A 26877-nucleotide genomic window follows, 5' to 3' on the forward strand; every position below is an offset into this window, starting at 1 on the left:
AGTTTAAAAATTAGATCCAATAAGGTGTATTCAGATGGCACTGCAATACATATTGGCTGATTTAGAATCCTACTTGATCATCTTCCCTGTGCATGAAGTTTGTAGTGACTGGACACACAGTGAAGCCAGATGTATTGTTTCCACATGAATTCAGATATGCTGTGAGGTTCTAGACAGCTATCACAAAGCATAATGTCAGGTAAGGAGGCCCTACCATTAATAAGCTTGAAGCAACTGCCTCAGGCAACAGGTGCAAAGAGCAACACCACAGGAACATAAGCTTTATGCTGAGTATTCTAGAGCCTAGAATACCCTAGGAAGAAACCAGGTGCACTGGAGAAATTGATCCATCTAGCTCAGTTCAATCAACTGACTGGCAGAGATTGAACCTGGAACCTTCTGCATGCAGAACAGATACCTCACCACCAAACTAGAGCCCTTCCCCAAGTGTTAAGAGAGCACAGTTGTGTGTGCTACGTAGCCTGCCTTGCATTCTCAGTTGTAGTGGGGATGCTACTCCATTACCTATAGCAAAGTAACGTTCAGCTTCTTGGGGGGGGGGATATAATAACTTTATAATAACTGTAGAGTTCACTGTAAGCTAACAGGGCAGATTACAATTTAAAAATATAACATTAAAAGCAATTGAAATGTATTACAGTCAAGAGAATAGGTTATGTCTAATAGATGTCATGGACTGGCTGAATGCAGAGGAGTGGTGGGAGGAACCAGCTGGGGAACCCCCAAGAGAACCCCCAGAGGGAGAAGTCTCAGAGCAAGGGAATTGGTAGTGGGACAACGATGTGTGGTCAGAGGGAGAAGAAATAGCAGACTGGGAGGAGGGGGTGTTGGAAGCTGAAGAGGTAACAGGTTTTAGTGAGCAGGAAGAGGCGGTGGCAGAGGGCAGTCCAGAACTGGAAGCAGAACAGACTGGAGAGGAGGCAGGCTGCTGAAGAAGCTAGGGGGTCTCCCCCTCCTGCTGTGACCAGCTGCCCTCTCCTCTGGTCTCCCAGAACACAGAGAGGAATGAAGAGGGTGGAGCAAAGAGAGACAAGACAAAGAAGCCTCAGGTTGCTGGGGAGTAGTCTTAGAGAGAGGTAGGAAAGCGGGAACCTTCAGTCCTCACTACTGCCTCCTTGGGGCAAGTTCTTCTGGAAAGAGTTGCTCTGATCACTAGGCCTGAGCTGTTTTGGTTTCTTTGAATCAAGAGCTAGCTTCTCTGACACCTAGTGTTTTATTGCTGACCTGCTTCTGACTCCAGCTACACACACACACTAGATGTCAAAGGTGAATGAAAACAACACAACAAAGGTGCCAGATGCACCTCGGGGGGGGGGGGATTCCAGGACTTCCAGAACTGCCACAGAGAGTATAGTATATTGGGCTTCCCCCATGACTGTGTGAGGGCTATGGAACTACCAAAGGGGCTCCCTATGCTGATCCTGAGAAGCTCTACAGGGAAGGAGTCAAGACGGTTTGAGCATATTACACTGATCCTGGCCCAACTGCACTGATTGCCAGTTACCTTCTGGGCCCACTTCAAAGTGCTGGTTTTGAAATAATAATAATAATAATAATAATAATAATAATAATAATAATAATAATAATTTATTATTTATACCCCGCCCATCTGGCCGGGTTCCCCCAGCCACTCTGGGCGGCTTCCAAAAAAACAGAAATTCTAAAATACAGAAATCCATCAAACATTAAAAGCTTCCCTAAACAGGGCTGCCTTGACATATAAAGCCTTGAATACCTTAATACCTCAAGGACCGCCTTTCCCCATATTAACCTTTCTTCATGTGCCTCCTCCACGAGGGGCTCCTCCCAGAGAAACATTTCTCTTCAACAAGGCCTTGGGCTGATTAAACATACACATTTTGTGTTCTTTTCTTCCTTTTTTTCCTTTTTGCCGTTCTGTAAACTGCCCTGTGATTTTGAATGAATAAAATTTCCAAGCTAGAAGTTGCAGCAGGAAGGAAGAATTATTATTTCCCACAATTTCTCTTAGCCCAAGTTTCATGTAGTTGTGGCCATTAAATTTTTTAGAACAGGTGGAGCCATTATGGTACCCTCCAAATGTTGTTGGACATCAGTTTTCATCAATGGTCATAGATGATAGGTGGTTTACTTCAGCAACATCTGATAAGCGCCATGTTGGCTGCCTCTATATTAAAAAAGACGCATGCTACCTGATTCTTCCTTTTGACTGAGACACCTTTGGACGTGTGAAGTGATATATACATATAATTGTTGCACTGTGTTGCAATTTTGCTGCCTGGAGTTTTTCATCTGGTCCTAAACACAGTGCAACATAATAAACTGCACCAAACCAGTAGTGTATCTGTACCTATATGGTTGATGAAATGTACCGGTATGAATCCTGATGCACCAGCCTGATCCACTAGGCAGTGCTTTGTGAACTTAGTCTCTCTTGGTACTAAGAACTCTTGGCATTGTACTTTCCAGACCATGAATGGGATTGATACCTGAGGGTGGCTTATTAAGTCAGGTACCTGGAAGGGAAGCAAAATGCAGAAACAAATACTGTAGTGGGAGGATGGTTAAACAAGTCACCTTTTCAAACCAGCCGTTCTTACCTTCAGTAGATTTTCTCATACAAATGTATGTGACTGCAACCTGCCAGCTCAAATTTGGCCAAAGTCATATTGTAAACAGATGCAAGCATATGCCTCTGCTTGCAAGAAAATTAAATTCTGTTACTGTTTGGACGGAGAAGATGTTGCAGCAATTCACTTATTTTCAAATTGACTGTATTGTAATGGGATAGCCATCTGTCCTGCCTGCAAACTGCTCAGTTTAAATGTGTTTGCCCGTGTGAATGTTGGCTAGCTGTCTTGATTGAGATGAAAAAGTTTGAGAGTAGAAGAAACTGATTTCAACTGGAAGAAAGAGAATAACCAAGCAGGGGCAGTGAGCGTGATGGCTCTGCCTCTTTTTCTTTTTCCGCGCTAAACTTCCTGGTTTAGTTTTAATCCATTTCAAATGCTTTGCCCTAGCTTTGAAGACAGAACACTACCCCCCTCAAGCTCCGACACTGAGTGGTGGCCGGTTTGTTTTCACAAGCTGAAAATTAAGTGTTCGCATGAGCTCATTTACAGAGAGTGGAGTTGGCAGCATTATCAGGAGAGGAGAAAGGAGCCCTGAAGATGAAAAGCTATCGCAGTGACAGAAGTCTTTATTAGGTTGGGCAGTAATGGAATGTGGTGTACGCAGGATAAAGTGACGGCTACCTAGAGCATTTAGGGAAAACCAGAAGAGTAATCATGTTTTGTGTTGTTCCTAGTCTGGCTTCCTCAGTGATCCTATTGACCCTGGGGGTATATGGGATAAAAGGGGTGGAATGCATATAAGCACATGCTAAGAAAAAGTAAAGTTGGCATTAAATAACCAGCTCTTTACTTGCTGTTTGAAGCACTGCACAGCACTGAAGCGACTGAGTTTAAAACAGAGGGGGAGGGGACTAGGGCCACAGGCTTTAATCAGTTTAATCAGCAAATTTATCAATTGAGGGCACAATTTATTGGGATTTTTTCCTGCTTAGTTCTGCACCCTAAATGAGTATTATTATTATTATTATTATTTTATAAACAGTACAGCAATGCAAACATCCTTAGTTCCAAGTAACACAACCATGTATGGAAAACATTTGACTCACATCGAGTTCCAGCTCTGGCTGCACAGGCAGGGGATGGGAGTAGTGGGTGCATATTCTGCACAGGTTGGTTTCCAGCATGCCACAAAAACCAGATAAAATTGTTTATTTGTGGTGACATGCTAAAAACGCAATATATGAGGCTCTTCACAGCTTTGGGATTGTGACCTGCGGTTGTAAACTCATATCACTAAGTCTACATAACATGCAGAAATTCATGTGCATTTTAAACACTTTTGCATGAATAAATGCCAGCCATCTTGGGATCTTCAAAGAAAAGGCAAAATATAAATTTAAATGATGTTAGCAATGCTCAGAATAGACCCATTTAAATTAATGAATATGACAATCTTGGGTTCTGATTTCTATGGGTCAACATCAGGTAGAACATAGTTTGATAGAATCGTATACAGTATATAAAATCAGTATTTCATTTTTTTTTCAAATAAAAGGAACCTAGATTATTATTATTATTAGTAGTAGTAGTAGTAGTCAAAATTGCAGTAATCAGCAGAAAATGTGTTTCTAGCCCATTCTTAATGGCCCTTTTCAGATATAATATCATACTATTGTTTCCTGCTCAATCAATGAGCTGTGATGAGCATCAGACTCACTTGCCCCTCCGTCACAACTACAAGGAGAAGTTTACAAGTTTCTGCTTCTTTTAAACAAACCACAGCTTCCAGGTATGCCTAGATCAGGGAACTATGATTTGTTTTAATTCTAGCCAGTGAGCAAGATGATAAGTGTTGCTCAAACTGTGGCTTCAGATTGCAGCTTGTTCAGTGGTAATTAGATGCAGAACAAATCATAATTCTCTAAGTTCAGATGTGCTGGGGAATTGTGGTTTGCTTAAAAGGGGATGTTTGTTTTTGGGAAGGGAGATCAGTCGATCTCATCAGAATCAGAGCAAATGGAAGGCTAACTATCACCATAACAATATCTGAAGAGCCATAATGGTAAAGCACATGGTTTGCATGCAACACGTTCCAAGTCCTTGGCATCTCAGGGAGGGCAGAGAAAAGACACTTGCCTGAAACTCTGGAGAGCCATTGCCCTTCAGTGTATGCAGAAATGAGGTATGTGGACCAACAGCCTGAGTTTGCATAAGGTAGCTTTCTATATTTCCAAGCCACATCTTAAACAGAACACCTGAGCCTTGTGCAGATGACCATAGCACATAGGCTGATTTGTGCAGATCAGAGCAAAATCATACCTGTCCCTACCCTGATCTTCATGAATGAACCCTATGTACATGTAACTGCACACGACACATGGAAGAAAACCTAAGTGTTTACAATTTAAAATGCAGATAAGATCTGTCAACACACAGGCATCTATCTGCAGATAGTGGGGATAAGTGGACATGATCTCCTCCATCTGATTAACATGTTGGAGGGGGGCATGATGCAACTATTGTTTCCAGAATTGCAGGTAAGCATAGACATTTGGATGAATTATGTCTTTCTATATGATCTCTTGCTGTAGACTATAACAAACTCCCACTGAATGCATTTTTAAATCTGTGCATATTCCATGTATTTTAACAGCCCCAGAATATAAATATACTGTTTTAAAGCCATTACCTAGCATTTGGGTTCTAAAAGGAGTGGTGACAGAAGGAGAAAAATCAAATGGTATTTTATTTGTTATCATTGGATATAGTGGATTATATTTTGTTTTGGGGGCTATTTTTTCCATTCATTTTACTACATTTTAGTCTTCATTAAGGTTTATCTTTCCTCTCCAAGCCAATATAAAATCCAAAACACTTTTGTGTAGAGAAGAGTGTATTCACAAAGCAAAACCTTTTGAATTATTAGTAGGGGGGAAAATAAAGAGCTAATTGTCACTCTGGCACTTATAAATTTCAAAGCTGCTATGAAATTCAAATTGAGACCTGAAATGCTTTTATAGTCCATCTCTGGCCTACCAATAAACTGCAACCAGGCTTCATTTCAAGTTTCAAATTGCCTGCTTTTTTAAAAATAAAAATATTTAACAGACACATTCTAGCTTAATTAAAACATCATAAGTTTCATTTCCACTAGACTGATTTCCTTGGAAATGTGATTTATTTATTTATTTATGAAATTCCAGTTAGCAAAAAGACCTACCGTACATGCCGTTCTAGTCACAGAGACAAAGAGACAAACACTGAATCAAGAAGGAAAGATAAATGGCACAAATACTGCTTGCATTAATTAAGGTGGCTTGCATTTCTTGAATATTATTTAAATTGGAAATAACAGGCAATCAAGATCCCATCACCATGTTTTTGTGGAATATCCTGTCCATTCCTTCCCCACCATCCCCGATTAAGAATTGCAGGATTTGGTCTGCTGAGCATAGGACACAAAATCAGCGTATATCAATTGCAGACCTTTTGTTTTTAAAGTAGAAGGGATAACAGTATTGCCAACTACTGTGTTTTTCTCTCTGAATAGTATTTTGTGTTTTTTTTTTAAAGCTTAGATCTATTTCTATGTGGAAATATCTGAAGCTCAAAGAATGTGTCAGAATTATAATCCATAGCAAAGCCATACACATGCTTACCTCCAGGCAGAACCAACAACATACCGGGGGAGGAGGGGCATCCAATTCTGATCACGCTGCCTGCTGTCAGTGCAGCCAGCTTTTATGCCGCAGTGACGGACTTGACAGAAGACTGGCTCCAATAGGTCCATTGCCAAAGCACTGCCCACCCCAAGGGCTATGACTGGCCCATTTGAATTTCAGTTTTTGCAGGCCAACCCAGCAGCCCCCATGGCCTGTTGAAGCTCACAGTGATGTCAGCCAGCCGCGCAGGCAGAACCGTACCTGCAGGCCGCAGTCGCCCCTGAGGCCAGAGTACAATTAGCAGTCTCTGTAAGTGCATCTTATTTGCGTGCCGAGGCCCCCAGAAAATTCCCCCCAATAACTCAGACAGACACATTAATTTTGGTTTGGTTTTGGCATAATTTTGGCTGCAACTTTATTTAAATTACAAATTTTAAATTGAGTGTTGGCCTTAGGCTTTGGTCAATCTTCTGCCCCATGGTGGGCCAGGACCAGCTCCGACTTTCCTACGGTAGGAAAGTCAAGTAAACACCCTATAGTGAGGAGATAGCTGTGTCCAGGCCGCCTCCCCACCAGAGATGTTCCCCAGGGCTCATGCTCTGTATTGGCCCCAGCCCCGCACCATTGCGGGGGTGTAAGGACGAGAGCCCCGGAGCCCCAGGATTCCTTTAATGGAATACTTCTACAAGAGCAACCCTGAGGGGCATGCACCTCCATGCGATACCCCTCCAAAAATTTATCAACCAAAGCCTAACCGCCAACCTAACAAGTTGTGACTATTTGCTAAGCAGTAGGCAAAAACCAAATGGCAAAGGCAATCAGCCAGATGGCAAAATTCCTACTGGGCCCCTGAATACAGGCGACCCCCTAAGGCAAAGCAAGGTCACTCTAAACCTGCAAAGGAAACATAGCTGCCAAGTTTTCCCTTTTCTCACTAGGAAGCCTATTCAGCATAAGGGAATTTCCCTTAAAAAAGGGATAACTTGGCAGCTATGAAAGGAAAAGGAGGTGGGCAGGAGGGAGATTCAATCAAGAAGCAGACTGGCTGTGGCTCTACAGCAGGCATCCCCAAACTTCGGCCCTCCAGATGTTTTGGACTACAATTCCCATCATCCCTGACCACTGGTCCTGTTAGCTAGGGATCATGGGAGTTGTAGGCCAAAACATCTGGAGGGCCGCAGTTTGGGGATGCCTGCTCTACAGGATTTCAGACAGTAGTCTATTCCAGTGCTCCCTGGAGAGGCTAGTGATTGAAATGTAGACCTTCTGCATGCAAAGCATTTGCTTTTCTACTATGCTATGAACTCTTCCTCACACTGTATCCAATTTGTAAGAGGGAGCGTTCCATGCATTTCAAGCACATGTAACTATGGCATTAGCTAAAGCTTTCTTAGTTTGGACTACTGGCAACCAAAGGAACCCTTTCAGACATTGCTAGTAGGCTTTTTTAATTTGGTCATTCAACAGCAACAGCGCTGCCAGTGTAACATAAAAATGGCAGATATAAGAAATGAAGTATCATGTAAAAGCAGTTTACAAAGATGTTATACAATTTGTGTGCTGGAGTAGGGTTCGGTTGCTAAAGGAAGCAGCAGCTAGAATTTCTAGAACTTGATTCCTGTAAGAAAAGCGGTCAGATATGGACTGTATGTTAAACCTCTCATATTCAGAATGTGAGAAAGATTTTAAACAATGAGACACTGTATCAGAAAATACTGAAATGTTAAGATGCCTGAGATCATAGATTAATAAAGAGCCAATGTTCAGACCCCTGGGCTTTCCTCACCAGATCTATCCTTATTGCCGTCTGCTTTGATTTTCCCCAATAAACATGTGCCTGACTGTTTCCCCCAGAAAACATACTGATGTTGCTTGTAAGTGACACATAATTTTGCTAGATGCAAGATGGTTTCAGGCTTGTTCTGCAGCTGCTAACTCCTTCCTCCCCTTCCTCTGCTTATGGGGACTATGTACTCCCCCTCCTTTTCTGTCTGTTATTGTCAGGATCCCTATCATGGTCACATACCTCCTGTAACAACACGGGGGAAAATACTGTTCCGTATGTACTTCAAAGCCTATTTTAAAAGGTTGGTATCCTGTAGTGTTATTCTGCATGTATTCTACATCCATACAGAGCAACACAGAGTGAGCATTCTAATGAACACAAATAGGTCCAACTTTCCCCTTTGGGATCAAGCAGTTTTCTGACACAGGTAAAGTTTAAGGTTCTAGGAGAAACTTTTATATGTGGGGCCAATTTAAAGCAGGGGAACACAGTTAAAATGAAAACCATGTGTGCCATAGTGAACAAATCAAGCCCTGTTCAAGTGATTATTACTTATTGTAATAAAACATAGAGATGCCTGATGTGTGGCACCCAAGCTTCCTGAGGGCGGGACAAACTTGTAATTTGACCCTTTCTTATCTCTCATGTACGGCCTTGTCTGTTTTGAAAAATGAGATGGTTATTTAAGTTCCTTAAAGCTGTTTCCAAACAGTTGCTACTTTTGCATGGGATTCAAACACATGCTGGCAAGTTCAGGTTACGCAATTAAAGTTGATTTGGTGCTCTTGTGAAACAAACCCAGCTCTCTCTCTCACTCCCACCTGACTTTTTGTGATAAGGAAAGTAATGGGAAGATGCACAGGAAAATAGGATAACAATTGCTTGATACAATGTCATATAATCTCCCTGCAAGCAAATCAATATATAGCTCAATAAATAGCCAGCATTGTCTAACTTCCCTGCAACTTTGTACAAACAAATCAGGATGAATGCTAAATGAACAGGTTGTCTAGAAGAGACTTGGTTTTTTTTGTATTTCTAGGTGCCCGGTTTGGATTAACAGTCAGACATAAGAAATGAAAGGTTCTAGCCACGGAATAATGCAGAACGGTATTGGACTAGGTCAGGCGAAAGTGTGGATAACCCCATGTTTCTTAATAAAACAACCTAGCTTAAAACATTGGTTTCTGAAGCTACATAACATTTACATAGTTCTAGCATAATTTATGTTAAAATAAATAGTTCAAATAGCTTGCAGCTCTGCTTTGAGGTCTTCCACTTTGCTGCCATGAAACAGTGATTCAGAATTGACTTTAGTAAGTTAACTATGGCAATAAATGTTCATTTCATTCACTTAGTATACTTAATATATCATTCATTTAGTATCCTTAATAAAGTTGGCCTCAGAATCAGATGAAAGCCACTTCAACAGATTAGGAAGCAAATATAAAGTTATGTGTGGCACATCAGATTATTATTTTTTACAATGAAATATATTTAACTGTACATGCAGAACACTTAGAAGCATACCTGAAAATCTAAACATGCACTGAGCAGTCCTTGGAAACAAAACTACAACTTACCATTTTCCTTTGTCTATATCACTGTACCTCAGGTGTTAAATTACAGAAATAATGGCAGCATTCAGATGTAACAACAATCTGTTGTAATGATAAACTATGGGAGCAGGTCTGGGCAAGTAAATAAATTAGTTTATTGTTATATAAAATCATCAATAGCACTAATAACATGTAAATAATGCATGCCCAATTTAATTATTAGATCTAAGTGGATGTGTGTACTGGATTATGTAGACTTGTGCATCAAAGTAGTAAACATGTTAGTCCTGCCTTTTTTACTTTAGAGAGATGCAAGAATAAAACATGCAGGAAGGATTCTTCTGAATTGCTTCACTAAGAAAACCTGCTCCCGCCTTTCAGTGTTCTGGCCAATGAGCTGAAAGGAACTGGGGTGACTGACATGCAAAGGAAGCAGTGATGTCCTGCCTCATTTCCCTCCTTTGCGTGCACTGATCAATGAAGAATTTTTTGCTCCAGTTGGCCATGGCTGCATTATTTTCCTGGCTGCATTTATGTTCCTGGCTAGTGGAGTGGTATTGATTTTCTGGCTCAAAAACAAATTGGCGGATACACAATATTTATTTTTCTGGCTTGAGAGCAAATTGGTAGGCATGTGGTATTTTTTTATTTAATTAAAATTAAATTGTATATTATTAAGATTATATAATCATACTTATTTGTTTGTTTATTTGCAATATTCCTTTTGCACTGTTCAGCAGAGCTGCCAAGAGCAGTTTGCAAGAACAAGATAAAAAAATACAAATAAAACAAAAACACCACATTTAAAAAGTTCATTAATATACACCAACTGCATTAAGCATTTTGCTGTTGGTCACACAAGCATGCTCTAAAGCAAAATGTATGGATACACACTACCAGATTTATATACAAAAGCCCTGGTAGGGCAATGCTACTATTGGATGATTTCATTCTTTTATGATGGTGTCTTTATCTTTCAACAAAAATAACCCCTTTCTATGTATCCCAAAAAATTAATACACAGATGTACAGATTTTAATATATAGATATTTTGGTGAATCAAACATTGGCCCTGATCCAGTAAGGCATAATCTACATACAAAAATAAGCTTTTGCACTGTGCCTGTGAGCACTTGAGTAAAACCTTCCACATCTGGCCTCCTGCGTGATCTCTTATGTTTAATCCAGGGATCTATAGGAGCAAAGCAGCCAGCTGTTGCACTTGAGGACCCCCCCCCTGTAGAGGAACTAACTCTGTTGGTGCAACCTTTCTCATTACAATGATGTTACCCAAGCAATTTCACAAGGATAATATTTTTTTATGGATATACACACCTGCCAGCTGTCATTTAATGGGGTGGATTCATGAGAAATATTTTCAACAGGACATTGAGAAGATAGAATCAACTGACAATGACTTTATTATGGCAAAAGTGGGAGTGGGCCTTGGGCCTTTATTGGTCAGAGTACAGCTTTTGTATTTAAAGCAAGCTTGTACAAGTCTGAGCCAAACCAGTCATATATTGTGGCCTGCTAGTTGCTTGACATAAGAAGAAGAAGAAAAAAATTGAGGTTTGATAAGTCCCTGGTGGTGGGCAAGCATACAGTCCCCTTGGAACGGAACACCACACACCATATAGCAGACCCGGTGTAAGGACCAGGCTTGTTCTAAACTCACAAGATATCACCTTAATTTGGTACCCTGTAGTACCAATGGGGATTGTTTCGCCCACTATTGACTATTCTGACTGGCTGTGTCCATTGCCAAAAATTTGGCTCCATAGATTCAAAATTGCTATATTAATGGAAAGCTTTTGGCTGCTAATATGACAGAGGGTCTGACAAATGAATTCAGCAGGTTCTTTCTCAAGAAGGCTTCCAGGGTGAGGCAATGATAATGTTCCAAGCAGAATATAAAGTGTCAGATCACTTTTTCTGAGTTTCAAAATTCCAAGTGAAAGTATATAGATTCTGTTTTATTCATGCGTTTACATACTTCCTGGATGAATAATGGTTCACAACAATGAAATGAAACCATTTATGACAGAGACAGACTGAGGCTGGGTAGGGTAAGGTGATATCATACAGGGCAACAGTTCCTTTCCCCCCAGGGGGTACTCAGTACAGACAACTATTTTTGTTGTTGTTAAAAAGTGTGGCACTTACTGTTAGAACTTCATGATGAATACCGGCACCTATTTTTGTAGAAAAAAAGCACTGCAGGGTAATGAATGCTTGCTAGATAAATATGTACTGGGAGTGCTCTTTCTTCCTTTATCATCTGCTACCTGATATAGTTGCTTCATTTTGCTTAATGGTTGGGCTGGTTCACTTTCCCACATGTCTGAGGGGCTACAAACAATAGAGTCTCCATGTAGTAAGTAGGTAGTGGTTTGTTTTACATCCTGACTATATATTGTCAGGGATAGAACATTGTGACTTTATCTTAGCAACTGTCAGATAACACATCTTGTTCTAGATGTGTCAAATGTCTGGATGATGCACTCAGTGCTTTTTTCTTTTAAAAAAATAAAAATGCTTAGGGGTACTCTCATTTTGACTCAAGAACATCACCATTTTATAATTCAAATCCTCGAAGCTACTAACATGAGTCTGACCATATTGCGGGAGGCAGTGGAAGACAGGAGTGCCTGGCGTGCTATAGGTCCATGGGGTCACGAACAGACGGACACGACTAAACAACAACAACAAATAGTTCAAATCAGGAAAAATAAATGCAGTAAATGGACAAAAGTACAAAGATTCACAAAATGTTTAGGGGTATGCATACCTCTACGTTGTCGTCCCCAGAAAAAAAGCACTGGCTACACTGATACACTGTCTGACATCATACCTTGAGATGTGTAGACAGTGCTGTTGGGTCTGGCTCACAGAACATACTCCAGTTCCTGTCTGTACATTCCACCCTCCAAGCAAAGAGGCACTCAGGCACATGTGACTTATGGCTAACACTCAGGTGAACTTAATTTAGCACTTCTGTTCCCTGGTGAAATAAATTATTATGTACCGCAGGTAGATTAAAAAAAGACTACTACTACTATTTGGGTGGTGTTGTGTATATATTGTTTGATTAAAGCAAATGTAAACATGGGCATCTTAAGGAAGCACTTCTCACCTATTGCTGCACCAAATGCTATTGCCCATTGGGAGATTAAACCTAAATGTTTTGTGATGGGAGCAGGTATTTGGCTCTTCAGCTCACATTAATCACTTGGATCTTTGCTTTGTCTTCTGGATCCCCAAATAAATCCTGAAACCTTCCAGGTTCTAAATGAAATAGTGCTTAGCTGCTTATTATTTCTGAAACTGATATTGAGATCCTGATTTCATGCTATCAGTACTTCACAGTCGGATTACTGTAATGAATTTTATTTCGATCACGCCATATCTCTTGTGAGTTGCTAGTAAATGGTCCAGAACTTAACAGTTAGACTTCTTTCTTTTGAGGTGTCACTATCTTATCACTTGAATTCTTTTCACTAGAAAGCTTTACCAATGTAACTTAGAATCTCTACTGTTGACCTTCAAATGGCATCAGCTCATTTTTAGGCTCCCCCCCTTCAAGCTCATAGCTCAGATCGCTTAATTAAAACTTTTTACCAGTAAGTTTCAGAATCTCTCCCCCAGTGGTCACTAATGAATCCCTTGCTGAGTTTTCTCAAGGAGATCAAACTAGGCTTCTTTTAGTTGGCTTTAAAGTTGCAGCAGTCACCTGTCCATCTTTGCACTAGCAAGACCTAGGCACACAGAAGCTCTTATGCTGAAAAAAGTAGGTGTGGTTCTCAAACTTGACATAAATCCATAGGCACCTGATAGACTCATAGTGTAAGTGGAGGACATGCTGCTGAGCTGGCCCTTAGTAAAGGCCCATTGAGTCAAGCTACTACTCTTTCATGGGATATGGTAGCATATAACCTATGCATTTGGGAACATCTGCTATAGAAGTACAGTAAGTAAAAAACCTTTATTGGCATCAAACAAACTCGCAGACAAAATAATAACAGATTAAAACTGTCACTGTGGCAAACGCTGTGTTAAGAGAGAGAAGGGAATAATCCGGTATCCGCTTTCACGACAATGGGGCTTCTAATAATTCAGACAACTGCAGAGTATAACGCCGAGAAAATAGTAAATTAAGATATTGAGCCACCATCTTGGTGAGGACCTGGTCCTTCCCCAGCAAAAGGAATTGTAAGATTTCCCGCTCTTTAGCCTGCCTTCACATCAGGCATCCCCAAACTTTGGCCCTCCAGATGTTTTGGACTACAATTTTCATCTTCCCTGACCACTGGTCCTGTTAGCTAGGGATCATGGGAGTTGTAGGCCAAAACATCTGGAGGGCCACAGTTTGGGGATGCCTGCTTCACATCCTCTTTCCTAATGCACTCATTTTCCATGGACAAGGAATTCTTTATATGGAAGCACATTCTAACATATGATTGTCCTGCAAGCTGAAGTGGTAGCACATGGTTGTTCAGTGCATACAGTTTGCTTTTGAGATGTGAATGAATATGTCTGCCTGTGCTGTTCTCTCACCAAATTGCACTACACACAGGGATTAGCATAAGGGCCTTGCATAACTGACTTGTGCTGTGGAGAAAGTAGCTACCTTGCTGTTGTTCCTCCATCTACTTGATATAGGAATAGCCTGGTGGATCAGGCCAGTGGACCATCTAGTCCAGCATCCTGTTCTCATAGTGGCCAACCAGATGCCTGTGAAAAACCAGGGAACTTCTTATTTAATTATGTACTCTGCTGCACCTGATTGAACTTATAGTTTACAGATCTGAATATTACTGGACTAGAACTGGCAAACATTACAAATGAGTGATCCAGGTGTTGGATAAGTATGCAGTATCCTGCTCTTGGATTTTTATTCATTTTTTTGCAGACGCTATGTCAAGCATCCCATATACATTCCTCCGAGTCAAAACTGTTTTTTGTGTCTTTTATTCACTGATGATATTTGAAAGGCTTGACCCTAAATCATTACTCCTCTTTTACTGTTAAAAGTGCTGCTTTGAAATGTGCTTTCCATTATGTATTGGATTACTTGCAGCTGAGAATTGGCTATGAGATGACAAATTCCTTTTGTACAGTAGTCCCACAAGGCTAATGTTGCTATTCCTGCATAATGAAAAAAAAGTCGTGTTTCAGTGCTAGAATTTAGGATTCTCTGCACCTATGCAAAGTTGTATGCAAGACTTCAGGAAAGAAGGCTCCTCGGAGTTTGATAAATGGTCAGCCATGTACTGCATGCCCCATGAACTGGAGTATGGTCCTGAAGCCATGGTCATGCTAAACCAGACCATTAGGATTGGCTTATTTACTGTTATCTGAAATGCCTTTGCAACAAATAAACTGCTCTGAATTGCAATCTCCTTTCTGCTTCTTCATACAGAACTAATTAAGATTGCTTACTTGGTGGCAAAGATCTGCTATAATTTTGGAGTCAAAGATATAATCTTGGAGTCAATGATAATTTAAACAAGCCAATCAGAAATGGTTTTGAATTTAGGAGACAATCTTAACCAGAAATGTGACCTGTTTTAATCAGAGGTTGGGGCTAAACTATAAACTTAAAATCTTATTCATGCCTACTTGTGTTTGATTCAGTTAGATGCAAATTCTGGTCCTTGGGACACTCTGAATCAGCTGTTTTAAAGGCCATGAATAGTGGGTTTACTTTGATTACACTGAAGAGGTGATAATGGCACTGTCCCATGTTTAATGCAACATTGTTAGATGTCCTTTCTCTTTTGTATTAAAACATTCACCTAGTCTTGAGCAGAAATAAAAGGTTCAAAGCTTGTCAGCATCAGTTTTATAGATAGCCATTGAAAAAAATAATAATGAGATATTGGGTATTGTAAGGCTCAAGGGCTGTCTTGCCAGACTCATTTATTTCCATTCACCTTTTGTCTGAATTGCAGACAGAAGACATTCAATTAAAATGTGTCACCTGTTATGTGTGATCTAATTTGTATTTGTAAATGGTACAGATTAGAGCACCAAGCTTCACATGCTCCCAACTTTTTGAAACATGTGCAGAACAGCAATCTCTTTGAGAAATGTTGGGTGTGTTTGCCTGCAAGAAAATTCATTGTTTGCTTATGGTTCAAGGTACCGTATTTGTATCTGGTATTAATATTTTTATTCAAATCACTTGTACACCCCCTGGAATCCGTTGAGATAAAGTGCAGTTTAGAAATATTTTAAATAAAGCAAATAAGTAAATAATCTATACTAAGTTGGTCCAAGTGTGCTTGTTAGATACAGTTCAAATCAAATCTATCCTTAACCAATTAGTATATGGAGTATGTGTAGACCAGAGGTCAGCAACCTGAGGCCCATGAGCTTCCTGGAACCGGCCCACGGCCGTCCTGTGAATCGGTTTAGGGATTCTGTGCTGCTTTTTTTTGCAGCACCATTTTTTTTCTTGCCGCAGGGACCGACTTCCAGGTCGGAAGAGTGCCGGAAATAGCTAATGTGCATGTGCATGGACGCTCCTCCGTCCCGGAAGTGCACCGGAAATAGCATGTGCGCGCTCGCACGGGCACTTCTCACCTGGAGCGTATATGTTATTTCTGGCACACTTCCAGGACAGAGAAGCGCCTGTGTGCATGCACACAGGCTATTTCCAGCGCTCTTCCGACCCGGAAGAGTGCCGGAAATAGCTTGGGCGTGCATGCTCTGGCCCACCGAGAGGTCTGACGGGGAGTGGACTGGACCGGCCTCAAAAAACGTTGCTGACCCCTGGTGTAGACCCTGATGAACATGTGGCTTCCTTAGTTACATTTTCTCCAGCCATTAGTAGCCATAACCTTTTGATGCAGAAGTGCTGTTTTTAAAACCACCTCCACCACCATCATATTACAAACACCTTGGCCTGGATCCAGAGAGATACTTAAACTTACTCAAGACTCCTGTGCTGGCTTTTATCTTACTTTTCATTGAACAGCTGATCCTCATGCTGTATCACAAACTACTTTAGAAACTCCTCTCACTTTCAGTAGTAATTTGCCATGAGTTTGAGGTGGGTGGGGAAGAACTTGATGCTAGTTTTAGAGTTCTTTGGATCCTGGCCATTATTATTGATCCTGGCCATTATTATTCCTGACAGTAAGAGCTGTTCGACAGTGGAATTTGCTGCCAAGGAGTGTGGTGGAGTCTCCTTCTTTGGAGGACTTTAAGCAGAGGCTTGACAGCCATCTGTCAGGAATGCTTTGATGGTGTTTCCTGCTTGGCAGGGGGTTGGACTGGAGGGCTCTTGTGGTCTTTTCCAACTCTATGATTCTATGGTTCTATTTTCCTGTTATAACTATATTAGGCATCTGGTTGGCCACTGGGAGAACAGGATGCTGGACTAAATAGGTCATTGGCCTGATCTAACAGGCTTTTTTGTGTTCTTGCGTTCTTTTTTCTCTGAACTATCAATTGCATTCCTTATATACAAGAGTAAGCTGAAGACAAGAGAGTTGATGCCTTTTAAGGTTTCCTATACTATACTCAGTAATATGCTTCAGATTGCAGATAGCTATCAGGAGACAAAAACTGACTTCCCTTGCTAATTGTTAATTCAGCAGTAGAGCAGGAAAGCTTTAATGTGAGCCATAGCTTTTATCTTTTTTGATGACTTAGGATTCTGTTTTCAAATAAAAAATAAAAAAATGCCTGGCTAATGGACTTGCATTTTGCATCTCTAGGTTACTTTTTATTTTTCTCTGTATTGTGACTACTAATGTACAACTGAATACTGTAATTTCAGACCTATTTAGCATGGCCAACAGGCTCCTGTAAATATAAAAGTCCATGTTTTTGTTTTTCTTCACACCGTTTTTTCTAGTGTGAATTGCAGCGCTGTAGGTAGGTAATAAAACCACAGTGTAACTTGATTTTTATATAAGCAACTGTTTTTTCCTTCTGTGGAATTAGGATCTAATTTGTGTGGACCCAATATAATAATCCACCTGAGCCGCACAGATTACGAAATAATGCTGCATAGTTTATTATCCTAATAAGATTGAAAAAAGTTGCCTCATTTAGATAAATGAATGTTTATTCAACTTGCTTGGCGTTCTTGTAAATATATACAACATGTGGGTCCTAGTGTGTTTACATTACCCATTTAGAGTACTGTACAATGAAGTTGCATGTCCTCTGATACATACATTTCACAGCTTTTCACACACACACACACACACACCCCACAGTTCACATCAGCACAGCTTCGTTAGTATCAAGTTTGTCACTATTGAGCAGCATTGGCACACCCTTTTGGATATGCTTCTGGTGTTACCTAGAGAGGAAGAATATTTATGTTTGAAACGCCTTGGGAAATATGCAAACTGCCTTATCAATAAAACTGTCTTGTACCCATTTCTTTGAGTAATGGATCAGGTTTACAGTCTAGTTTGCATCTTTGTCACTGGAGGCCCAAGTGGCCTCTGTGGGATGGAATGCCTTTCATCAGCTAAAGCTGGTGCACCAGCTGTGCCTTCTGTGAACAGTGAGGCAATTCATGCTCCCTTAACATCAAGGATTGACTAATTTAATACATCATCTGTGGGCCTACTTTTGAAGAGGGCTCCAGAAACTAAAGTTAGTTCAGAATAGAACCACTAGGCTACTGTTTTGGACTGGACATTTCACAACAGTGCTTAATAGAGCTGCATTGGTCTGCAGCACATTTTCAAGTCCAATCCGAAGAGCTGGTGCTTATCTGTAATGCCCTGCATTATTTTATATTCAAAGTCATACATTGCTTGATGCCTAGGTTTTGTTGTTGGCATCCATCTGTCTCAGGAGAGTATGCCTTCAATGGTAAAAAAACTGTTGGAGAGCTACAGTGTTTCCTGTGGCTGTAGAGAACAATGCAGGAGAGACATGCTTTATTGCAGGTGGGACAGTTAAAGGCGTCCCATATTGCTGCTACAGGTGCACCATGGAGTTTCTTCTCTCTGTGTTCCTTTCAGCAATCATTCTTCCTCTGGTCGCTGCTGTGGATACACGACCTGTCTGTCTCCAGGCACTGCAATCTTCTGAAAAGGATTTCCATATGGTGGGGTTAATGTTGCAAGCCTTCATGTCATGTTTGTAGATGCAGAGTTAGTCTGCCAACAGGCCTAGTGCCTGCAGCCAGCTTCCATAGAGCACATCCTTGGAGATCCTGCCATCTTCCATTCTGTGGACATGATGAAGCCAGAGTAGACATCACTGAGACAGAAGTGACAACATGCTGGGAATGTGTGTTTGGAAGAGCACATCTTTATTTGAAATGCTGTCCAGCCATGTGATGCCAAAAGTCTTCCTGACGCAGCGCAAATGGAAGGCATTGAGGCATCACTTTTTGTGGGTGTAAGTTGCCCATGACTTGCTTCCATAAAGCAGTGTGCTCAGCACACAAGTCTAGTAGACCCTCATCTTGGTATTGATCGTTAGCATCACATTCTACCCTACCCTTTTGGAAAGGTGAGATAAGCCATTGCCATAGCGGCCTTGCCAATATGATTGTCTCTCTCACTGTCAATTGAAAGTTTGCTAGTTATGATAGAGCCTGAATAGACAAAATTGTCCACCACCTCAAGTGAGTGGTCATCAGCGCTGATGCATGGAATGTTATCAACATTCTGATATTGGTCTTCATCAGGCTGATGGTGATGCCAAACTCCATGGAGGATTGGGCAAAACATTTGATGATCCTCTGTAGAGCTTCCTTGGAGTGTGCTGTCAAGGCTGTGTTATCTGCAAACAACATCTCTTGGATAAGAACCCACCACACTTTTGTATTGGCATGGAGACATGCCAGGTTGAATAGACCCCCATCACTCCTTTAATGGATGTACATACCATCTTCAGTTGAACTGAAGGCATGCGAGAGCAACAGGGATTAAAATAGGCCAAAGAGAGTTTGAGCAAGAACACATTGCTGCTTCACGCTGCTTTTTATATGGAAGGTGTCTCTGAGGAGACCCGTCTTACTGGTGTACATGTCCTCATGGGAAGACATGATCATGTTGTGATGGGGATTCCATCTTGTGGAACAGTGTGAAGAGTCCTTTTCAGCTGATGAGGTCAAAGGCCTTCATCAGGTCTATGAAGGCTACAAAGAGTATCTCTGCTCTTGGCATTTATCCTGCAGTTGGCGCAGTGAAAAAATTATGGTGACCTCTGAGCTCTAAAACCACATTGTGACCCAGGATAGACCCTGTCAGCAAGTGACTGCAGTCTGTTGAGAACAACATGGTGCAGTACTAAGCATGGTGATTCCACGGTAATTGTTACAATAATCACAGTCACCTTTGTTCTTATAGAGGCTCCAAATGCTGGGGTTGTGCATATCTTGTGGTATGGATCCCTTTTCTCAACACTGCAGGAGAAGGCCGTAGAGGTGTGTCATGAGGGAGGAATTGAGGCCGGCTTTCAGCACTGTTGGGATTCTGTCCTGTCCTGGGGCTTAACCACATGTCTGAAAGATGATGGCATTCCTCAGCTCATCAAGGGAGGGAGGAATACCCAGCTCTTCCAAGACAGGCAAAGTCTGGATGCTGTCAATTGCTGTGCTGGAGACCATGTTTTCCAGGGAGTACAGCTCTTGCTAGTGCTCTGCCCATTGCTTCATCTGCTTGCTGTTGTCTGTAAAGCTCTCTCCAGACAAGGTTTTCAGCAGTGCAATTTCCCTGATAGTTGGTCCTTTTTCAGAAATGAGTATAGCCACAAGGCAGAAGAGGTTTAAGATCAGACTTTTCTTTCTCCTAGACCTAGAGGAGCTATCTTCCCTGGTTAATGAGCACCATCTGCCCCTCATTTCCTCAACAGCACCTGCAGAAAAAGCCTTCCTGGCCATTGGACTCACTATGAGTCTCATCTGCTCAATCTGCTGGAGCCTGTCTTTGCATGTAGGGGATAGACAAGTCTCTAATTCATCAAAGATTTAAGAGCCATTGGGTACTCTCACCTTGTTTAGTCAGCCAGTCAAAGCTGTTTCCTGGGATGTGGCCACTGTCACATGATGACAGCTAGGTGTCACAGGTGAGACTTGAGTGCATAGTGGGGACCAGGGTGAACGAACTACCCAGAGGGAGCACGACATGTATTCCAACAGAGCTCCTCCCCCTCCCTTAATACTCCATACACTGAGATATCCCCCAGCCCCAGCCCATGTGCTGAGATCATTGGTGAAGGCTGTCCTTTAGGTGTCCAACATCTGACCTGAAAAGAGGAAGAGAACATTTTCAGTGATGGCACCCTGATTATTGTGCTTCCTAACTAGGGAGGCTTGCCTGGCACCTACTCTGTTATCTTTTTGGTGTCGGATAAATACTTTTAAAAATGCTTACAGGCTTTAAAGTTCTGCCTGTTAATTTTAACTGCTGCTTCATTGCTGGTTTTATTGTGATTGCTTTGTTTTGCTGTATTGCACTGATTTTATTGCTGATTTCATGGCAAAAATGGTCCTATGAATATAAGTGGGGCTTGCAACAAAATGTTGCAGTGTGAAGTGTTTTTTTTATTGCTTAGTGTTATAAAAAATCAGCTATGCACTCCTGCAGGACACTTTGTTCCATTCCTGCTTCCACCTGGCTTTCTGTGACACACCATTCTAGCCAGCATTTTATGATCTCTGAGAGCACACATTCTGCATCGAGTCCTCTTTTTCTTAGCACCTCATTTCCAGATTTTTGTACTTCTAGGAATACAGTACCGGAGTTTCCCCAGCATACTGATTTGATATGGGTAGTGCTGTTTTATCTGTATAAATGTAAGCACTCATGCCTCAATATCAGAAATAGCAGGAATATTTCCTAATACTTTTGAATTTGTGTAAAGCCGAAGCTGTTGAATTTTATGCTTAGAAGACATTTAAAGGCAGCCCTGTTTAGGGAAGCTTTTAATTTTTAATAGATTATTGTATTTTAATATTCTGTTGTAAGCGGCCCAGAATGGCTGGGGAAACCCAGCCAGATGGGTGGGCTATAAATAATAAATTATTATTATTATGCTGTGCCCCTTTCTTTCACTTCTTTCAATTTCAAACAATCTTGAACTTTTACTGTTTTATTGGAAAGTTTCAACATTCCATAACATATTTTCTTCCAAATGTTTTAGACACACCTTTCTTTCTTTTTATCTCACCTTCAGGAGTGCGCCTAGACAGAGTACGTGGAGGTCGTCAGAAGTACAAGCGCAGAATAGATGCAGAAAATAGCCCATACCTGAATCCTCAACTAGTTCAGCCAGCCAAAAAGCCATGTAAGTAAATCAGTTGGTGGTGTTTTCCTTGGTACGTATACATGAGGTTGCATCCCAGTAAAGCAAGAAGCATCCAAAATGAATCATATGCATTATGTTCCTTATCAATGATGATTTTGTAAACTATTCATATCATCCGTATCCTTTCTCTGAAGAGTAAAGAAAAGACTCTTTTAAGGGTGAGAGCTTGCTAATGCACAATTTATGCAGTGCAAATTTTACATTTACAGGTGATCTTTATTTTCAGTGGTACATAAAACAGCTCATGCTGTGATCATTAGTTCATTGAAGCTTCTAGTCTCAGATTTTACAAGAAAGTGATTTTTGCAGTTTTCACTAACTAAATGAGTTTGACTGCTCAACCTCCCAATGAAAATACATTAGGAGCCTCATTAATTTATAGCAATAGAAGGCTGACACACTACTAGCTAGTATTAGATTAAAGCAGGAAAGTGCTACACCTACAACATGTATAGGGAGGGTGTTAATGTTCTCATACGCAGCTGATATTAAAAGAAAGAACAAGATACAGTATTATAAGCTAGAGGCTTATAAAGCCATTTGTACAAATCATGCAGAAGCTGCTAATTCTTGAAGAAACAAGTTGGGTAGTCTACAAAAACAAGAATTAGCAGCCAACAGCACTTGTGAATTCTTTAGTATGCCACTTTCAAAATAGCTGTTTTGGTGTCTAAGCAGTGGCAGAAGCCTCCAGGCTACAAGAGTCTTCACTTTGGACAAGAGTAATAAAAGGCTCCAAGGATTACCCTGATGGCACTTACCTGGTTGTGTAAAAAAGAAAAAGCAGTATGTTGTTTTTCACCTCCCATTCCCCAGTAGGGGACACTACTGTGTTCATTACGCATGAGCATATGGAGACCTGGAAAGCAAATAAACAGAGTTTGAACTGTAAGCAAAAGGGCATTTTAGCTATGTCAAAGGGAAAAGAAACCAGTTTTACATAAAATTAAAGCTTAAGTGAACATATGGCATCGTTTCCTTTTGCCTTTCCAAAAAACATTATGCTGATTATACCTTCAATTGTCCAATCTGGCATCTTCCACACAGTCTGGATAAGCTGTTCCGCCACTCTGTAAATACAATCTAGGGTTGCATTAAGCAGATTTTGCGCATTATAATAAAAACTTTCTGATAATACAATAAAATTCAATAAACTCTAATGCTTAATTTCATTAGAGGTTTAGATTTTCTGGATGCACAGATTGCCAGCTTTTCATTTGTTTTATATTGTGCCGTTGAGTTGAATTGCTGACAGCTCGGCACATGCACTCACAATTAAGCCTTTTTATCACAGACATAGGTTAATGTGTCCCGGCTGAAAATGTGAGGAATTGGAAGGGTGCAATCCACCAGTAAGTCGTCTTGGGAATGCCCCATTAAAATGAATAGGCACTGTACAAGAATACTACTCTGCTCTTTCACAGCTCCCATTCATTTCAAAGGGAACTATGTAGTGTAACTTTTCAGTGAATTGTCTTCCCTGTGCCTAGCCAAAATCATTGAGATATTGCACAACATACAATAATTTAATGAAACACATTTTAGAGGATTCTATTGCTCAAGATAAACCAGCCTCCGGTCCTCACATGCAATCCTTTATTTAAATATTTATTTAATGGATCCCTGATCATTTTTCTTAGTTCATCCTGTAAGAAACACATATAGCATAACTTCTTTTCGGTTCTTTTGCATCCGTCCCAGCAAGTGTCAAGAGTGGAACAGTGAAATCACTTTGACTAAAGAAGTAGCCAGGGAGATTTTCTGGGTTCTGACAGATAGTCTGAGTGCAACAAAGGCAGTGGAATGAAAATTGGGTTTTATTGATTCTAATTAGGGAAACGTTAAATAAGATTTACCTAGGAACCCTGCTTGTGGCTATTCTAACTGATGCGGCTTCCTGAGCACATTCAGAATGCCCCTGGATTTGTACTTTCAATACTGACAATGCTTTCCCCCCATAGCAAAATAATAGAGATTAGGAAATGTTCACAACACACTTTTTTATTATTATTTCCTTTCTTTTCACCACAACCCAGTGGTCTGCCTACAGGTCTTGTCATGTTGTCAGAACAATGGGTATGAAAACTCTGTGAACCTTAAATTAAACTGTACAGCATCCTGAATCACTGCACAAAGGGAAGTGTTTAAGGGAAAAATAGAGAACATTTCATTTTCTACCACCCCACCCCTAAATATGCTGCTCTCACCCATGCTTTTTTTTTTTAATTAACTTGGTGAGTCTTTGGCACTTCAACAAATTTGTTAAAATAGTTACTAGATTTCAAAATCCAAACAACTCACATCTCCTCTGTCTGCATACATTTTATTACTAATACTAGACAAACCTTGGACTTTAAGAAAAGAAATATTTAAGAAAAGTTGTGAAAATATTTACTTGTTTGTTTTGGTAATTTTGTTTTAGGAAGCAACCATGGGTAATAAAACAGTGAATTAATGGAGGTGTGTGTGTGTGCTCTGAACAGTTTAACATCATCATTGGAAGCTGTTTATCAAGAAATACTAAAACTGCTATCTGTCACCTTTAGATGAGATAAATAATACCCATTAATTAGTTTGAGAATAGTAGAATGTTTTTTTTTGGGGGGGGGGGGTTGTTTGTTGGTGTATCTTTAGTAGTTCTTATGAAACAATGAGCGTATGACTCCAGGCCTGTTGCTAAGTACTATAATACCAGATCAGCTTTTGAATTTCCCTCCTCTGTGAATTGAATACATAGTCTACATTAACTAGAATAGTCAAACAGTTTAAACCAGAGGTCAGCAACCTTTTTCAGCCATGGGCCGGTCCACCGTCCCACAGACCATGTGGTGGCCGGACTATTTTTTGGGGGGGAGGGAATGAACAAATTCCTATGCCCCACAAATAACCCAGAGATGCATTTTAAATAAAAGCACACATTCTACTCATGTAAAAACATGCTGATTCCCGGAGCGTCTGCGATTGGGCTGCATCCGGCCCCGGGCCTTAGGTTGCCAACCCCTGGTTTAAACAATCTCTGTTCCACCCTCTGTCCCACATCAACTTTCAGTCTAAGAATTTCTCCATTCACTTGTGAACAGGACGCTTTCACATTGTAATAATTAATAAACAAACATACTTGAAGTGGTGTCTTGTTTTGGTTTATGAGTGACTGGCATTCTTTTACTTTGTGGCATACCTGTTTGTAAAATACTAGAGACAGAAATAGATAAGAACTCCTGGATAAATTATACAATAGAACATTTTAAAAAAATCATAGGATGAATTTGGTCAGGTTTTAAAGCCATTGAATGCAGTTTCTGAAAACACTTGAACTTCACTAAGTGACAATTTGAACCTTGGTTTCTCCCATCCTATACTTCACAACCTCACACTGGGTCTCATGAGTGGTATATATAGATTTATATGATCATACCTGATCCCACTGAAGTAAATAACTTTCCCACCAATTCTGGTAGAAAGGGGCTATATCCCCAAACTAGCAGTGACATAGCAAATATTATACAGGCCAAAACTTAATATTTGTGGATAGCTCAGCTGGTAGAGCAGGAGACTCATAATCTCAGGGTTGTAGGTTCGAGATCCATTTTGGGTGAAAGATTCCTGTGTTGCAGGGAGTTGGACTAGATTCTTAAGTGGAGTCATGGAAATTACAGTGATTAGTATTAACATATGTTCTGATCTATATTCACAGATAACAAGATTGTCTCTCATTTGCTGGTGGCTGAACCAGAGAAGATCTATGCCATGCCCGACCCCACTGTGCCAGACAGTGACATCAAGGCCCTCACCACTCTTTGTGACCTGGCAGACAGAGAGCTGGTGGTCATCATTGGATGGGCTAAACATATTCCAGGTACAGAATCTATAAACAAGTATATCTTATGAGATTTCTGTCTGTTAAAAAAATATTACATAAAAGGTTAAATAAGAAAATAAATGTAGGACATTAAATGTGGAGACCACAAGGTAATAATGACTAGTTAGGCTGCCTCTCCTTTAAACTAGCATTATTTGCTGGGCCCACCTTGGTCCCTGTGAATTGAACCCCTGCAGGCAGGGTTTTATTTCTTCTGCTTCTACCTTAGCAAAGCATGTAGGTTAAAGTCCTTTGTGACATGCACATCCAAAGGAGTCTTAATGGTCATAAAGCACTTGTGTGAAAACTGGTTTAATATTTCCACATGCTGCCCACATTCCACAGAAAATAAACAGAGAAATTTGTCTTTTGCTTATACGTCTTGCCTCAGGCAACAGTAACTGGAAACAACATTTTGGAAGGAGTCTACATATCAAACAACTTAAGCTTTCCTTGGGTTCAGTGGAATTATGCCTTCCACCACACACACACCTTCCCACACCTACCCCATTTCACTTGGTTTGAATTTGTGTTGGCACACCTGTGTCCTAAAGCAGCTGACACTGTAGGCAGCTATGAACCATGAGCACTGGTGTATTTCAATGTCTGCAGACAACATAACAGTTCTAGATCACATGACCAGTGTCATCTGCAACCAATGTTTTGATTTTTTCAAATAAATATTTAGCACTTCCTCCTTTAACAACCTTCCTTGTCTTCAGGGTTGGCGCAATACATCTTGCTACCAGGAGTGAAGCAGCAATTTATTTATTTATTTATTGTGTTCATATCCCACCTTTTTCGCCAAGGAGCTCAAGGTGGCACACATGGTTCTCCTCCTTCTTCTGTAGTCCCTGTAGCAACCTAGGAGATGATTTGTGATCCCATGGTCAACTCCTTGGTTTGAGGAACTGAGGGCTATTCTCCACAGGCTGTTGGATTGGGCATTCAGACGAGAAATACACACAGTGCCTGCTTATTTGGCATTGTTACTCACTTTGCTAAGAATATGTGCACAGTTGCTTCACCCCCCCCCCTCCAGTGTGTGGATAGGCCTAACTGTTTCAGAGTAGCCACATGAGCTGTGAAGATTTCAAGGGGATTTGACAAAGAACATAAAATAGCTTCTGATACTTTTTTTTTT

The 26877-nt window shown here is 40.7% G+C and overlaps 1 protein-coding gene across 9 annotated transcripts in view; it reads left to right on the forward strand.

The window, feature by feature from the left end:
* ESRRG (estrogen related receptor gamma) overlaps positions 1-26877 on the forward strand; it is a 465740-nt gene that overhangs the window by 372651 nt on the left and 66212 nt on the right. For all 9 annotated transcript variants that reach the window (XM_035111337.2, XM_060272996.1, XM_035111336.2 and 6 more), the window contains 2 exons: positions 21743-21853; positions 25569-25730. In XM_035111337.2, coding sequence (XP_034967228.1) covers positions 21743-21853; positions 25569-25730 — 273 coding nt within the window. The remainder of the gene's footprint in view (positions 1-21742; positions 21854-25568; positions 25731-26877) is intronic.

The sequence above is a fragment of the Zootoca vivipara genome, chromosome 3, assembly GCF_963506605.1.
Source record: "Zootoca vivipara chromosome 3, rZooViv1.1, whole genome shotgun sequence".
NCBI lineage: Eukaryota > Metazoa > Chordata > Lepidosauria > Squamata > Lacertidae > Zootoca > Zootoca vivipara.